The sequence below is a fragment of the Pleurodeles waltl genome, chromosome 5, assembly GCF_031143425.1.
Source record: "Pleurodeles waltl isolate 20211129_DDA chromosome 5, aPleWal1.hap1.20221129, whole genome shotgun sequence".
Lineage (NCBI taxonomy): Eukaryota > Metazoa > Chordata > Amphibia > Caudata > Salamandridae > Pleurodeles > Pleurodeles waltl.
In genome coordinates this window covers 885,411,309-885,428,579 of record NC_090444.1, presented here as the reverse complement: position 1 = coordinate 885,428,579, position 17,271 = coordinate 885,411,309, and the positions used below count along the sequence as shown (strand labels likewise).

Here is a 17,271-nt window from a genome sequence, read left to right as displayed (position 1 = left end):
CTAGGTAGCAGGCAGAGAAGTGAGCTAATAAGATATAATTTGCAAATAGTGAGAGTTTATGCTCCACTGAGCCGAACATGATGCCACTAATAGATGGTGTTGCTCTCTAATTTTTGTACCTAGTGGTTCTATGCTTAACACAAAAAGTAGTGGGGAGAGAAGACACTCCTGTCGCATCTCCCTCTAAGTGAAATGGTTCTGAGGTAACTCCATTAACCATAACCCTAGACATGGGCATGGTATAGTTCACTTTAATCATGGAAATAAAAGTCTCACCGAACTGTCAGTTGAAATAGGAATGGCCAGTCTACACGGTCAAACACTTTTCGCGCATCTAGGCCCAGCAGAATGGCTAGGGTGTATTTTTTGTATGGGGTGTACAGTTTAATTGTGAAAGAGCACATCTGAATTGGTTGTTCTTCAGAGGAACTATACCATTATCTAGTAGACTCTAAGCTGCCCAGTCCCAAAGAGCTAAGCAGGATAGCTGATGTATAGGTGTAAACATGTGCCCAAGAAGCGTGATACTAGGAAGGGAGTCATGCCTTCTAAAAAGGGGAAGAGGACAGCACTAAGGACAAAAAGGAGTGCTCTTTAAGGGCCCGTAAGTTTGCCAAAGTGGGAGTCCTGTGACCCATGCATGGAGTTGATATTATTGGTCCGCTCGACCCTCCAAACACTTCTGCCAATATGTTCATCCTAGTGGTCGTAGACCATGCCACAAGATACCAAGAGGCAATAGTCCTTGGGACTGTGCCTGCAGCCACAGCATTACTTGGTGTTTTCACCAGAGAGGGTTTTCCAAAGGAGGTAGTATCTGACAGTTGTATAAACTTCATGTTTGCGTACTTGAAGGCTATATAGAATGAGCTTGGGGAAACATAAGAGTACCACACCATATCACCCCCAGATTAATGGTTTAATTGAAAATTTTATTAAAACCATGAACAGCTTGATAATAGGTTTGCCTGATAAACACAGAAGGTTAGATGTCCTCCTGCCATTATTTGCCTGGGAATTGCCAAAATAAAAAGAATGGGCTTCAGCCTCTTGGAGCTTTTGTTTGGGCACCCTGTAAGAAGTCTCATGGGCATGGTCAGAGAAGACTGGTAGAAGTCTCCCAGAGAGCCAAAGCAGGACATTGTGACTATATACTGGGCAGTGTTCATGCATGGCAGAGTACATGAAAAAGTAATAAGGTCAGAGCCCAACCAGAAGGCTGTCTTGGTTAAGCACCAGTCTGTTCATAAGGCATAACATGGTGGAGTCTTTGGCTCACAGTGCCCTCCAGGGCACGTGGACTGGGCCCTACCAAATATTAAGGAAAAATGAGAGATCTAATACTTGGTAGACCTGGGTACCCCCAGAGGGAGATCCATTTAAAACAGGTTAAAAATCTCACCACAACAGGGCTGACATGACAATGCTCATGGGAGCGGGAGAGGAAGGGGAAAAATAGAAAAAAGAAAAAGGCTCTACTGGACCTCCTGTAACAGAATGCCAGGGACGGTTCAGTGGAATGAGCATTGCTCTCCTCCACATTGGCAGACCAACAGAAGAAAAACAATCAAAATTTGTGAGGGAAGTTTGCTGGTTTGTTCTCTTCACCACCAGGTCAAGGTCAGCCCCAGTGGTGTACCCACGAAATAAACACAGTTGACAGCTCACCTGTCAAAAGCAAAATCTACAGGTTGTCTGGCAGAGTAAAGGCCAGTATAACAGATGAGGTTAAGACAGTGGACTTGTTGGTGATTTAGCCTACAGTAGTCCCTGGTCCAACTCAGTGGTGCTTGTGCCCATACCCAACTAAAAGGTGGGAAACCCGAGTTGAGGTTCTGTATGGATTACAAGTGACTCAATGCAGTAACCAAGACTGATGCTCACTCCACCCCAAGAACTGATGAGCTCATAGATAAACTCAGGGCTGCCAAATACCTGAGCATTTTTTATCTCAATTCAAGGTATTGGTAGATTACCCTAACAGAGGGAGCCAATGAGAGGCCTGCATTCACTCCACCAGAGGGCCATTTTAAATTTAATGATGGTGTCCTTTAGTTTAAATTTAGCACAGAAGCAGCAGCACTCAAAACAATGTTCAGAATAAAGATGTCCTCCAGTTGAGTTGGTTGTAGTGGACTTTAAAAAGTTACCTGTTGTGACGAAACACGTGTTGGCTGTGTGTATGGAACTATGCTCAACTGACTACTTGGCTGTATTTATGGATCAATGCTCAACCGGATTTCTTTTGATGCCCTTGGCTACTAATTAAAGGAATCCATCTTTATTATGAACATTGTTTTGAGTGCTGCGGCTTCTGTCCTAAATTTCATGTTTAGTATTTGAAGCACTACCGTATGCTCTTGGGTAGTGGAGCACCTTACCACATAACGCCACAACCAACGCCATGTTTGCACGATTTTCGACATGAACTACTATTGACTATACTTGCTCAATGTGTGGGAAGTGCACCCCTTTCTTGCCTCCTTTAAAGGATGCCCTGTTACCTTCCAAGGTGTCTAACAAAATTCTGTTTGGGCTGGGAGCATTTAATGCAGCATATCTAGATGATACTGATTTATTTAGTTCCACTTGGCAGGATTACCTTACCCTCCTGAAAGAAGTGCTTCGACCCTGCAGAAGGCAGACTTGACTATTAAGGCAAGTAAATGCCAAACAGGGCAACAGACTGTTGTGTACCTGGGCCACCTTGTTTTTGGGCGGCATGTACATCCTCTACAGACCAATATCTAGACAATTCTTGCTTGGCAACCTCCCAAATCCCATAACACAGGTCTAAGCCTTTCTGTCTTTTTCACTGTGGCAAGTCTGGTAGTCCCATTGACATACTAGCCCAACAGCTAAGTGCTAACTTTGATTTGGGACCTCCAAATATAGTCATTTGTGGTATTAAAGTAATTTTTTATGTAAAGATTGCTTTACAAAGAAGTCACTTTCATCCCCCAAAGTTCTAATAGATGTTTCTCTTTACCTACAGCAGTGGTCATCTGAGACAGCCTGCTGCATTCCTGCCAGGAAGTTTGAAGTGCTTCTAGGAACAGGGAACAAAGACTATTGATGGGAAGAAGTGTGGCCTCCTCTTACAAGATGGCCAGAAGACTATGGCAACAGATAGCCAAGCTTTAAAAGGGCTACCACCTCTGACATGAAAATATGAGTCATACAGCAGCCTACCCTTCCTTTTGTGTAGGTGGACAGCATAGCATCTATTCCAGATGGGGAAAAACTGTTGCAGAACCGGTTTTCCAGGAGTGGTGGCTCATTATACTGCAGACATCTCTAGTTTTGACTCAGAGGAGAAGAGTCCAAACATCCTGGATTTGGGCGGAGATACACTGTGTAATTCTTTTTGCCCCCCAGAGGAAAGGATGAACAGTGGGTAGGGTTGCCCTGTGGGAATTCTAGCCCCATTAGCTAGAGAGTACTCAGTACTCACAAACTTGAAATATGCATAAATGTGGCACCCCTGGCTTCCAGCCTCAGAACACTTCTGGACTCGGAAAGAATAACATGACTGCACCTGCTGAGCATGTGGACCTCAGAAAGAAAGGCTGCACCCAGATAGACTTTACTTGTTGCACCAAGACAGCATCTCACAAAGAGCTGCTCCTACTATGGAACCTATGGACCCCATGTGCTGAACCGGCTCCCACTTGAGCCAAGAACCAGTGAGTGGACTCCAAGGGCTAGTTGGCTAGACTCCTGTTAGGATTCAGGCACACAGAATCTGAAGAAGCCCTGCATCTGCAAAGTGCCTAGCTGACCAGTTTTCCCTGGATTCTGGTGGTGTAGCACAAGAGACTGGACCTAACCCCCAAGAGATGCTTCTCAGGTCCTGGGAACCTTGGCTAGTGCTAGAGTGAATTTCTTCTTGCCACAGAACTGCAACTTCTGAGACAAAGCCAAAAGGTACTCAGAGTCCAGGGCTCATAGACTACTGCTACTTGCTGCAGGGATGTGGAATTCCTATCGCCCGACGCCCGGGACATCTTGTTTGGGGTCAAGGGCTACAAGTTTTTATGTTTACTTTGTCCTTGGGACAAGTAGGCCCAACCCCCTGCAGCACAAACCCTTTGGCTGCCTGATTACAGAGAGTGGAACTCTCTGCAGTTGAGTTAATGTGTTTCCAAAAGATAATGCTGTTCGAACTTGTATTTATGGTTCATTATTTGAAAGTCTTCATTATTAGGGTGAGTGCTGTAAATAAATGTTTTAAGGTCACACTTCACTACTGACGTTGGTTCCAGTACAAAAAAAAAAAAACGTGTATACACATGTTTGAAAAGTTTAGGCTATGAGGCTAAGTATAATGCTCCCAGAATGCTCTCTGATTATATGCAAATGAAGTGTCATTTAGTAAAATGTGTTGATGCATGCTAGTATTTCCCAAAAATATTTCTAATGGAAAATCAGTGTAACCATTTTCAACACGATTATGGGAAGCATGAAAATAAACAAACACTGACAAAGCCAACTGATCTGACATATTTTTATAAGTCTTTTAGTTTCATCAATGCGTGTCTTGTTTTGACATGGCTTTTGTAACACTTTATTGTTGTGGGAGCTACCAGGCCCTCAACATTGTAACAAACACTGGCAAACCCCCCCAAAAAAGTTTTTGAACTCTCTAAAAGCACACCAGCGGCATAACAAAGGCCCCGCAGCCGCCCTCCAGGGGGCCCCTTCAGCACAGCACCTGCCCTGAGTGAGTCTGGAGAGGGGGCTCCTCCATGTTCTTTACAAAGGGGCACCCTCCAGTTTAGTTACGTCACTGATTGCCACTGTAGTTCCTGACACTGAACAAAACTACTTTGTGTGGCAATATGCTCCTTGTGGAAGAGCAGAATGCGATCACTCACAGTAAAGCCGGCCGAAAGAGAGAGAAATAGAAGTTTAATAAAAACAAAATGTCTTTGTTAACACCAGACCTAATTAGGGACCAAGACCCACATGTAGGTAGCTTTTTGCATGTCGCAAACAGCGACTTTCGCTGTTTGCGACATGCAAAAAGCACACTGCGATGCACAAACCCAGTTTTGCGATTCGGTAACCTGGTTACCGAATCGCAAAACAGGTTTGCGACTCGCAATTAGTAAGGGGTGTTCCCTTCCTAATTGCGACTCACAGTGCAATGTAGGATTGTTTTGTGACCGCGAACGCGGGTGCAAACCAATCGCAGTTTGCACCCATTTCAAATGGGTGCTAACACTTTCGCAAAAGGGAAGGGATCCACATGGGACCCCTTCCCCATTGTGAATGTCACTGTAAGCATTTTTTCAGAGCAGGCAGTGGTCCTGTGGACCACTGCCTGCTCTGAAAAAATGAAACGAAAACGTTTCATTTTTCATTTTTGTTATGCATCTCGTTTTCCTTTAAGGAAAACGGGCTGCATTACAAAAAAAAAAACTGCTTTATTGAAAAGCAGTCACAGACATGGTGGTCTGCTGTCTCCAGCAGGCCACCATCCCTGTGAGGGCCGCCATTCGCGAGGGGGTCGCAAATTGCGACCCACCTTATGATTATTCATGAGGTGGGCATTTGCGAAGCCCTTGCGAATCACAGATGGTGTCAGGGACACCATCCTACATTCGGATTTGCGACTCGCAATTTGCAGGTCGCAAATCTGAACCTACCTACATGTGGCCCCAAATTCTTAAAGAAAGTCACAAAAGTGCACCCATGGTATATGTTGTACCCTATAAAATATTTGTGAACTGTATTTTAGCATGGGTAAATTCGATGTGTAGATTTGCTCATGTAAAAATCTATTTAGCATTTGCAAGTGCATTTTCCCTCCAGCCACTTTCTTCCCAACCCTGGAAGAAGTTCTAATTCTGCCATTGTCAGGAGTAAATGTCCAACCTTTCTTATTATGGGAAAATATTAGAGAGAAGCTGGTAAAAATCTTTAAAACATGCAGGTTAGTAGGTTTGCAGACTCAAAGGCATTCCAGCCCTAGAACTATTGCTTACTGCTTCCTCCAGCCCCAGTATGCAGATCTGCAGAAAGGTGGCAAAATAAGGAAATTGTTACAGTAGGGATTGAAACTGCAAGTATTTAAGCCCTACTATGGTAGTAGCCCTGGCATAATCAGAGAGGCTATTATCAGAGCACTTACATAATGAGATTGCTGCCATAATTTGTCGCCACACTACATGGCACCAAAGGGACAAGTAGATCTTTTTACAGGACAAGTAGATTTGAGAAGCAACCTGTCCACTGGACAAGTAGATATTTTAATAAATTCCACACCCCTGTTGCTGGCTCGCTGATAGCCTTAAATGCTGTCAAGAGGAAGGATATGGTGGACCCCTGGACTTCATTGGTAAGCCGAAACTCAAATAAGCAGACTTAAATTGCAGAGGACCATGCTAACCTCATCGCGGACGACAAGAAGAACCAGAAATGCTTTCAAGGGCGAATGCAGAATCTTGACCAGAACTAAGCCTGTGCCAGCATCCAACCCAGACTTCCATTGGAGCCGGCCTGAAACTTAACCTTGCCCAGGACCCTATCATAAAAGTGAAAAGCAGTAATTTATGAAAATCTTGTAAAATAACTCTAGTTCCGTTAGTTAATGTTTATTCAAAAATGCCCTGTATTTCACATGCTAGTATGGGCACCCCGGAATTCAGAGTTGTGCAAATAACCACTGCTTCTCAACACCTTATCTTGTGCCCATTTTGGAAATACAAAAGGTTTTCTTGATACCTATTTTTCACTATTTATATTTCAGCAAATGTATTGCTGTACACAATGAAAACACATTGCAAGGTGCAGCTCATTTATTGGCTCTGGGTACCTAGGTTTCTTGATGAACCTACAATCCCTATTTATCCACACAACCAGAAGAGTCCAGCAGGCGTAATGGTATGTTGCTTTCAAAAATCTGACATCGTAGGAAAAAGTTACAGAGTAAAACGTGGAGAAAAATTGCTGTTTTTTTCCATCTCAATTTCAATATTTTTTATTTCCACTGTTAATTTCTGTAGGAAAATCTTGTAGGATCTACACAAATTACCCCTTGCTGAATTCAGAATTTTGTCTATTTTTCAGAAAGGTTTAGCTTTTGAGAGAGTGTAACTTATAGAATCTATATTAACATAAAATGTTTATAAATTAATGTGTGATAATGCTGCATAGAAACTATAATAATTTTTGCTTAAACGTGCACTTGAAATGTGACCACAGGGAGTGGCCGCCAATGTATACGTAGACTAATAATGATGACTAAAATTTTTATATTGTGTTTAAATAAGTTTGTACTAATGACTGCGTTATTGAATCTGTGCTGAAATCCTCATAGGCCTTAAGTTAGCATGAGCCGAAGCTTAGCTGCTTGGCTCTCATATTAAATGCATTTTTCTATTTTTCAGTATGCTGACTCACAAAGGGACACGACCCTGCGTGTTCTTTTTCTTCAAATTAGAAGACGAATGTAACCAAGTTAGATCCGTTCTCAAGCATTCTTCATTGTGTGCAGAGTAAATGTTAAAATCAAATTGAAACAGCGTAGATTAATGTAATGTACAAGGTCATTCAAACCGGTGAACTGCTGACCAAAAGATGTGCAAAGAATTACAGACGGACGAAATCATACCGGACCTGCCACCTCGGAAGACGTCAATTATGAAGACCAATCAAAGACTTGTAAAATAATATGGGGTGAAGAGTTGGGTTACCTAATGTATTTTCTGATAGGTTAAAGATAGTGGGGTATAACCAATGTCCAATAGAATTTTGGGGGAATGTAAAATGAAAAAGGGATAAAAACCCATGTCACGGGGAGTCATCTAGGGTGGGTTAGGAAATGCTATTGATTTTATCCAGAAACTCTGTCACTCTGTTTGGTGACTTGTTACTTTACTTAAAACCATCCTTGCTCTTAGTTTTGTCCATGTTACACTTTACCTCCTTATGAGGGAAGTGCCCTTTTTGCCCCGGAGCTGAGTTCTGACTGATGGCGAATTGACAGATGTCCTGAAGACGAAGACTGAACCTGTGTGCTGACCTAAACTTTGGAGGGTAATTATGACAATGCAATTGTGATTTGTCTGTTTGCTTTTCCTTTGTAGGTACCAACTGCTTATTTTGACAGAGACCTTAGATAGATGTTTTCCAAATTAGTGTTCTAAATTGTTTTGCATGAAGTCCAACATGCGAATGCTAATCAGTGGTTAGGACAGGTGTTCACCAAAACTGACGCAAATAGACAAACGACCGAGTCTATGCTTTGTTGAACTGACGCATTATTGACACTCTGTTGAATTTGATTTCTCTTCACGCCGTGTTGTTTTGATGTTTGTGATTCTCGCTTTAATGAAATCTTACCAAAGTTGCCATATTGTGACTATGCTATTATGTTTCTTGGTTTTGAGATTGACGTATCTGATATCAGAATTGTAAGCAATAGGGAATAAAATTCATAAAATTCTACTAAACCTGTGTGGGTATTCATGGCTGAAAGGTCATGGTAGCATCTTTGAATTGATTAACAACTTTGACTAAAGTGAAATGCATTGTCGTGATGAATATTGATGACATTATTGATTGACATACTGATTAGCTATCTCGTCCTAAGGTGTCTCTCAACTGGGTCAAAAGATTCATTGGCCAAAAACGGGTCCTGATGTGTAATAAATTATCATAAAGGGACGCGTTAACACTTTCTGGATCCAGCATTGGTTTCACACCCATTTCTATCACTGACTGGAAGGAGGCTGAAAGCACACAAAAAATAGTAAAAATGGGGGTAGTCACAGTAAAATGCCAAAATTGTGCTGAAAAAAAAACCTGTTTGTTTTCCATTTCAAACCTATGCGCGCGTCATGTTACGGCTTCGCTTGCTTACCTGAGCCGCAGATGTGTGGCTCTGCGTTGCTTCGGTTAGGTACAGCGAGTTCGGCGGAGGGTTGGCTCTGGACGTCCACCTCGGTGATCTGCGCCGGGAACGGGGGATCTTCTTGCTGAGGGCTGCGGCGATCACTGCTGCAGTCGGACGATGCTTCCTCACTGGGCCAGAGCCAGGGGTTATGTGACTGTTCCAGCAGACGGCGGCTTAGACGGTATCTCAGTAGCTCCAGGTAGCACTGTCCGAACTGCGACCACTGCGGGTCTCGGAAACGCTTCATGTACTCTGTGCGGATCTTCTTGCAGTGCATAGCGGTGCAGGCTCCACCTGAACAGAGAGTGAGAGAAGCGAGCAAGTTACTTAGGTATGTGGCACACTAAGCAACCTGCGCAATAAACACCGCACAGTACCCAAGACAGCAGCAACTCCCGCTTGGTAACCCGCCACAACATTCAAACCTAAACATAGTAGCCGACCTGGTAAAACCCCACCCACCGCTCAAAATACCAATCAACGAGCACCGTAGAGTGACAAACCAATCCCTGCTCATCACCTGGAGGCTAATCACTGCTCTCCGTACTAGGACGAATCAGTAACTATCCACATCAAAATACAAATGTAGTTTTCACAGCAACGTTGCACTGGGCTTTTTCGTGGTGAGTTAATTTGATATCATTTTAGGAGACTCTGAAATGAAATCAAAGTCCCGAGAAAGCTACAAAATTAAATTGCAATCAGGGCTTCTGAATTAGTAGTATGGGCAGCACAGAGATGATTGTTTCTTTTGCAATACTGGTAAATGCGGATGACAAAATGTTGCTCTATGTTACATATGGTTTCAATATTTTGTAACATTACATTTGGAGTTGTATTATATCACTGTTGGAGCCTTCCATGCAGTGACTGTTAGTGACAGTTGCTGGTGGACTGTCAAGTAGGAGGATCCCCATTCTTCCCAGCCGGATGCAATCGCCACTTAAACATGGCCTTCGGGTTTGCATCTCTTTGTGTCCTTCTTCAGTTTTCATGTTCAGAGCTGTCCGAGTCTCGGCTAAGCAACTTGTTTTGAAATGGCGCTTGATGGGCGTGGCTTGTGGTAAGAGGCAAATAGGGTTGACCTCAGCTGCCCATCGCCCTCGAGGTCGGTTAGTTGAGTCTACACTTGTATAAACATGACGACCAAACATCAACATATGCAGCTCTGAGTTAAGGTGCAAATTCCGCGTAACGGTCATCACACACCAGCCCAATCCAGAAGGTAGTTATTTATATGCAGAAATCTCACAGAATAATATTACTCTTAGTTTCGTTCCTTACAGTAAACGCGGCGACCGTTTTACTGGTGAGGGCAGCGATTAGATCAAAACAAAAATTGCTCAATTCTGCATCCTTCGAGCTGACAAATTCTAAAAACTCATTCTCTTACCCTTCGTTCTAATCCGTGTGTGCAATAGGGCTGCTTCCAGACTGCGCTCGGACTCCGGGCTCAAAAAGCACTATTAGCTCTCTTCGGCTTTGTTTCCGCGATACAACTACCAACGTGAATTTACTTGCATGTAAAGAGGTAAAATAATTCCACCGACCCCGAAAGAGGCGGTTTTGAGGGTTTCGCATTGAAAACAAATCCTATAGAGCTCCGCCTCACACTCCACCTCCTGGATAAGCCTCAGGACTCCAAACTTAATCCGGAAATGTGTTGCGGGTATAAATTTAAACGTATGCATGCCAACGTTTTAAAAGGGGAATGTGGGAGATAGAAAAAAAGAATCGGGGAAAATGTATTTCGACCATTGCCTTCTATTAAAAGAGGGAATTTAAGGCAGAAGTCAGCCAAAAGAAAGTAATTTTTGTCTTCGAAAATTTGTACAGGAACGGATCCAAACGAGGTCTATAGTTGTCTCCACGCAAGTACCCCAGTTATCCTTGGTTTGATGCGTTCCTGTTGCAGCACTAGGCCCAGCCACACAGGTGGGGCAGCATTTTTATTGGCACTGGTGGGGCAAGGCTGGGGGTAGGAAATTTGTGGATTCTTGCAGGTTCTGTCAGTTTCCATCACAGAAATGTAAGGAAAAGGGGTGATTTCAGGAAAAGTGTGAGGTTTGCAGGGCATAGTGGGTATGAAAACCTAATGGGATCCATGTAAGTCACACAGTCCTGGATTCCCCTAGGTGTCTAATTTTAAAACATTTACAGGTTGGCTAGGTTTCCCTAGATGCCGGCTGAGTTAGGGTCCAAAATCTCGAGCTACCCACATTCGGAAAAAGAGGGTCAGTTTTTGGTGGAAAAATGCACTGCATACATGTTGTGTTTTGGGCTGTTTGCTGTCGCGGGCACTAGGCTCCACTCAGATTACAGAACTTTGCATCACAGAAATGTGTGGAAAATTTGTTTTTCTTAGACAAATTTTGAGGTTTGCAAAGGGTTCAGGGTGACAGAACCTGGTGAGATTCCCACAAGTCACCCATCCTGGACTCCCCTAGGTGTTTAGTTTTCAAAATGTGCAGGTTAGGCAGGTTTCCCTAGGTGTTGGCTGAACTAGAGCCCAAAATACACATCTAGGTTAAATGAGTCAGTTTTCAATGGTAAAATGTGATGTGTCCACATTGCATTTTGGGGCATTTCATGTCGTGGGCACTAGGCCTGCCCATACAAATGAGGATACAGTTTTTATTGGGAGATTTGTGGCAACAGAGACGGATCAGAACAAGTGTTATTACTAATTGTCGTTCTCTGCATTTCTCCTTCCAATCGTAAGACAGTGTGTAAGAAATGTCATTTTGAGAAATACATGTATTGTAGATTTTCCTAGTAATTTATGAAGGACAGTCTTAATTTTATTAAAGACACAGAGGCGAGTATTATGCTTACTTTTCTTGCTTTATTTTAAACAGCAGCCACAGTCAAGTGAAAAAAACACAAGTCCCAAGAGTCCAGAGAAGCCTTTGGCCAATGGGAACAACAGAACAAACAAAATGAACCAATCAATATATGGCACAGCTAATATATACCTAACTTGATTGCAAGCAGCCCTCTTTTCTTGTGCGAGAAGTCCTGAATAAAGTCTATCCAGAGAAATCAGTGAGAAGCGAATAGAAGTCGTCCTACTGAGGAATCGCCTGAAGAAGTAGTACTGGACTGTCGAGACCACGTGGGCGTCACTCGTAGAACCTGTTCCTTATGAACTTCCTGGTGAAGCAGTGGAAGATGAAACTTTTAGGGTGGGAAAGAGATATGGTTAATACGATATTGCGATGGGATAATACTTGCCTCTGTGTCTAATTAAGACTTTCCTTCATAATTACTAGAAAATCTACATTTTATGTCAAGACCGGAGGCTCATATTATGCTTCTTTAAAGCATATCAATCACCATAGAAAAAGCTGTATTAACTGGTTTACAATAAAGAGTACAGAAAATGATAACATTAGACCAATCAGCCGATCTCAGAATGTCCTCTATTCGAGAGCCAGCCCAAAAAGCTTAGGATGTCATGGCCCCCTTGGATGAGTGAGCACTAAATCTGGAAGTATCAGTACCAGCAAGGGACATTACCAAAATAACCCAATGGGCTAGAGTAGGAGAGGAAACCGGCTTATGAGGTTTCTTGAAAGAAATGAGGAGTTTGGAAGTAGAGGACATTCTAAGATGGATAGTCTTTTGCTCGTAAATTTTTAAATAATTTCCTATACACAACTTTGGTTGATTAGCGAAATAGGGATTAAAAAAACGTGGAAATATTTGTTTTGGTACGTCTACTAATCCTAAATTAGATACCTGTAGGAGTAAAATGACAAGCAGAAATATCTAAGGCTTTGACATCTGATAGACTTTAAATGGAAACTAGACATAGTAACATTGTCAATTTAGCAGAAAGCATTTTAAGAGATAAAAAGTAGTTCTCAGGCCATGAGAGAAATAACTGTTAAACAACATTGACATCCCCTAATTCGCTATATTTAGGAATAGGCGGATTAGAAAACTTTACTCCCTTTAAAAGGCGACAGATATGCTGAAGAACTGAGGCAGATAAACTTTTAACCAGGACACGAAGAAATCTATGTGTAGAGGTCCCCATTTGTGAAACAGGATATTGAAAATAGAATTATGAAGTTTCCAATCACTGGAATCAAACAGGAATTCCAATATGCTACCAGACTGAGTTTCCCTGGAAGATATTCAGCTTGGACAGATAACTTTTGTTGTAGACAAAATTCCCAAAAGCTTTTCGCTAACTCTGCCAAAGGTTTGGACTTGGTGCCTCGTAAGTGGTTGATGTACCTGACTGCAGACAGATTGTCCATTCGGAGAAGAATGGAGTACCGGACTTTGTTTTTTACAAAACTTTTGATCACAAAGGAGCCTGCAAGTGTCTCTAAACAGTTGATGTGCAGCGAGGACGCCTGTGGAGACCATGTACCTTCAGTCGATATTTGACCACACCGTGCGCCCCAATCGGTCAGACTTGCATCTGATTCTAATACAAGATCTGGGGTTGATGCAAAGATAGTCCTGCCATTTCAAGCATCAAGATAATCTAGCCACCATTGGAGTTCTCTAAGGGATTTGTGGTCTAGGGGGATGGAATCTAAATAAGCAAGACCCTTGCGAAGGTGATGAATTTTTAGTGTCTGAAGAGCTTGATAGTGGAGAGGGCCAGGAAATATCGCTTGAATTGATGAGGAAAGCAGTCCTACAATACTTGCAGGTAATCTCAGGGAGATTGAAGGAAGGTGTAAAGAGCGGGTTATCTCTTACTTTATAGCTTTCACCTTTGCCTCGGGAAAATAAAGAGTTGCTTCTACTGAGTTCATAAGAAATCCTAGAGACTTCAAATTCTGGGATAGGTCACGGTTCGATTTCTTCTTGTTTATAAGAAAATCCAGTTCGGACAGCAAAGAGCAAGTGAGGTGCATCTGTGAGAGAAGGGATTGAAGGTTTCGACTTGTTAAAAGAATGTCATCCAGATAGATAATCATTCGTACTTCTTGTGCCCCGAGTCGGGCCACCACAGGTTTCAATAATTTGGTGAAACACCATGGAGCAGAAAACAGACGAAAGTTAGGGAGGAGAATTGATACATTTCTCTTTGCCATTGATATTTGAGAAATCTTCTGTGAACTGTGATCGCAATAAATAGGAATAGTGAGGTAAGCGTCTTGTAAGTCTAAACAAACCATTTAGGCGTTTTGTTGGAGGGCACCTCTGAGATGCAAGATGGTCTCCATTTTGAAATGTCTATATACCACAAATTGGTTAAAGTCTCTGAGATTTAAGACCAGTCTCATCTTTTTGTTTTTCTTCTGAACCAAAAAGATGGAACTAAAGGAGGTGGGGAAGTGTGTTGTATTGCATGCTTCTGAAGAAGGATTGAACTTCCTGAGACATGAGAGAAGCCATTTCTGAAGAAAATTTTAGAGACTGAGAAAGATGCGTTTGAAAAGGAGTGTTGTAAAGCTCTATAGAATAACCCTGCACCGTATATAATACCCATGGATCCAAACTTAAGGATTCCCATCTGTGGAGGAAACATTTTAGATTACCCCCTATGAAAAGATGGCCAGAAGGTATACCTACTTGGGGGTCGAGAAGATCTGTGGAAATGTTGACTCCTTCCGCTGAAGCCTCTTGACCTTTGGGGATAAAATTGGGGATGAAATTCTTGTGATGAAGTATAGGAGCCTCTGAAACACTGAGATCTTCGGTTGCGGCTGATAAAGCGACTCCTCTACTGGCCCTGGCAAAAATACGATTAGAGAAAACCTTCTTTAGAGATTGCTGAGCATTATCCAAGGAAGCAAAGGTTGTAACATATTTGCTTAGCTCCTCAATAAAGGAGAGTCCAAAAACAAACCATCAGCCTTGATACCAGGATCCATCATTACCAGATTTGCCAATTTAGGGTCCAGTTTGAATTGTAAACCTTTTTGTCTATCATGCGTCATAGTCGAATTGGCGTTGCCCAGAAGACAAAAGGCCCCTTGAATCCATAAAGACAACTTTTCCGGACCAATAGAGAGATTATCAAGTTTGGCAGTTTCCGCCAAGTCAAAAATTTGAGCCGAAGGACCCACTATATCCAACATCTTGTCTTGGCACATACACTAAGCCCTGTCAACCCCTTTGCGTGGATCTTTCCCAAATTTTGTAAACAAAGTAAGCATAGAAGGATCAATGGAAGGAGTGGTAGTAATATGATGTGGTAATGAGGGTCTTGGTCATTCGGCCTTCAATTTAGCTCTTGTTTGCTTATCAAAGGGCAAACGTAGCTTAGCTTAAATATAATCATCTACGTCTTGTGAAGGCAACCACTCTGTGGAATTGGGATGATGAATGAGTTTCAGGTAAAACATAGAATTACCCTCCAAGTCCAAAATCGATTTGGACTCCAAAGAATCACTGCTAGTGCCAAACTTTTGTTTTTTGGTGGGGAGGGCCAGACCAAAAATCTGAGTTGTCTATATCACTCATTATAAGCATTGTCTGAATCAGGGTCATTAACATCGTCGTCAGTATCCTGAATGGATGATATCACAATCTTCTGTGCACTGCTGTCAAGGCCCTTAGTTTTTGCTCCTGGAGCATTCCCCTCCTTAGAAAGAGGCCTGTGAGTTTCTTCGACATCAATCCCATGTGAGTTATACTCACCTTTCCTAAGCACAGATTTTTTTAACTGATTGCTGACAATCAGAAGCCACTGTGGCTTTGCGCTTTCTGCCTTCCCCAGTTGATAGGGCCATCTTAGATTGTGACATTAGGGATAACAGAGAATTTTCAAAATTCTTAGAGACCCAATTCATAGATGCTGACACTGCTTTAGCTACTAAGTATTGAACAAAGTAATTTAAATTATTTTTAAACTCTTCACTGTCATTACTCTTTATGTGTAAAACACTGGGAACTTCCATGTTGTCAAAGAAAAAACAAAACCGGTAGGCTGAAGAGAAAAAACTAGCCTACAAAGGGTTAAAATGTGAAAGGAAGGGGATATGAGGAACAGTAAGGAGCAACGGGTATGCCCAAAATGAGAGGCCGCACCCCTTTGTGAAATTCGGAAACTGAAGCCGAGCGATGCTGCTACACACCAACAAAGCGTCAGCTGAAGGACGGAGATGGAATGCCTGCAGGCAATCAGGCCTAAATATGAGCTGCATGAAGAAATATAGGCGTTACGAGTTAATAAATTCCTGAAAAGGGATGCGCGCTGCAAAGACAGTTTTCCCTGAAGAAAAAGGGCCTTCAAACAGTCGTGCAAAGAGTAAGAAACTCGGGAGACACCAACGGTAACGGGTGGGAGGGGAGAAGATAACCCTGTAGCGCGTTGCGAGTGATGCGCAAGTCAAAACATTGTAAGCATTTGAAGAAAAATAAGTGAACACAAGGTATAACTACATATTAACCTTGAAATGTAAAGTTACCATTAAATAGGAGCGAGCTGAAAATATATCCTTATCTTCACTCCGAGCAGCAATAAAAAAAGGGCTGGTTGCAATCAAGTTAGGTATATGTAGGAAAGTACCATCTTTCTTGGCATGTTACCCCCAATTTCTGCCTGTTTGTCAGTGTGTTTTTACTGTCTCACTGGGATCCTGCTAGTTAGGACCCCAGTGCTCATAGTTTGTGGCCTATATGTCAGAATGTATTGCTGTGTTGTCGGTATGCTTTACTGTGTCACTGCAGTTCTGCTAACCAGAACTCCAGTGCTCATGCTCTCTCTGTTTACCAAATATGTCACTATAGTCTACTGACTTCATATTCCAATCCAGATTAGCACACTAGGCCCTGCTCCTTATAGGTCCCTAGTATATGGTACCTAGGTACCCAGGGCATTGGGGTTCCAGGAGATCCTTATGGGCTGCAGCATTTCTTCTGCCACCCATAAGGAGCTCATACACACACTCCTTCAGGACTGCCACTGCGTGTGAGTGCACCCTTGCACTAGCAAAGGTGCCCCCACGTTGTCCAGGACCAATTTCACAGACTCCGCAAGTGCGGGGACACCATTATAAGCGTGCACTACATATATGTCAATACATATACGTAGCTTCGCAATGGTACCCCGAATAAGGCCATGGGAGGAGCCTATGATTGTGAAATTTAACCCCCAATCTAAATCTGGTATTGGGGGTCCAATTCCATGCAACCTGGGGGCTTCACCATGGACCCCCAATACTGCTGAACCAGCTCTCTGAGGTTTTCACTGCAGCCCCAGCTGCTTCCACTTCACAGACATGTTTCTGCCCTCCTGAGGATTGAGCAGCTCAATCCCACAAAGGCAGAACAATGCTTTTCCTTTAGGAGAGGAGTGTTACACCCTCTCCATTGGAAATAGGTGTTACAGGCATGGGAGGGGTAGCCTCCCAGAGCCTCTGGAAATGCTTAGAAGGGTACAGGTGGTGCCCTCC

The 17,271-nt window shown here is 42.8% G+C and overlaps 1 protein-coding gene across 3 annotated transcripts in view; it reads right to left on the bottom strand.

Moving 5' to 3' along the window:
• Positions 1–17,271, bottom strand: part of CCSAP (centriole, cilia and spindle associated protein) — a 93,347-nt gene that overhangs the window by 59,202 nt on the left and 16,874 nt on the right. The window contains exons 1-2 of one of the 3 annotated variants that reach the window (XM_069234987.1): positions 10,296–10,522; positions 8,870–9,196 (exon numbers count right to left, since the gene is read on the bottom strand). In XM_069234987.1, coding sequence (XP_069091088.1) covers positions 8,870–9,179 — 310 coding nt within the window. In that variant the 5' untranslated portion in view covers positions 9,180–9,196; positions 10,296–10,522. Of the gene's footprint in view, positions 1–8,869; positions 9,197–9,279; positions 9,326–10,295; positions 10,523–17,271 lie in introns of those variants that run through there. The other 2 variants (XM_069234989.1, XM_069234988.1) reach the window with 2 other exon arrangements.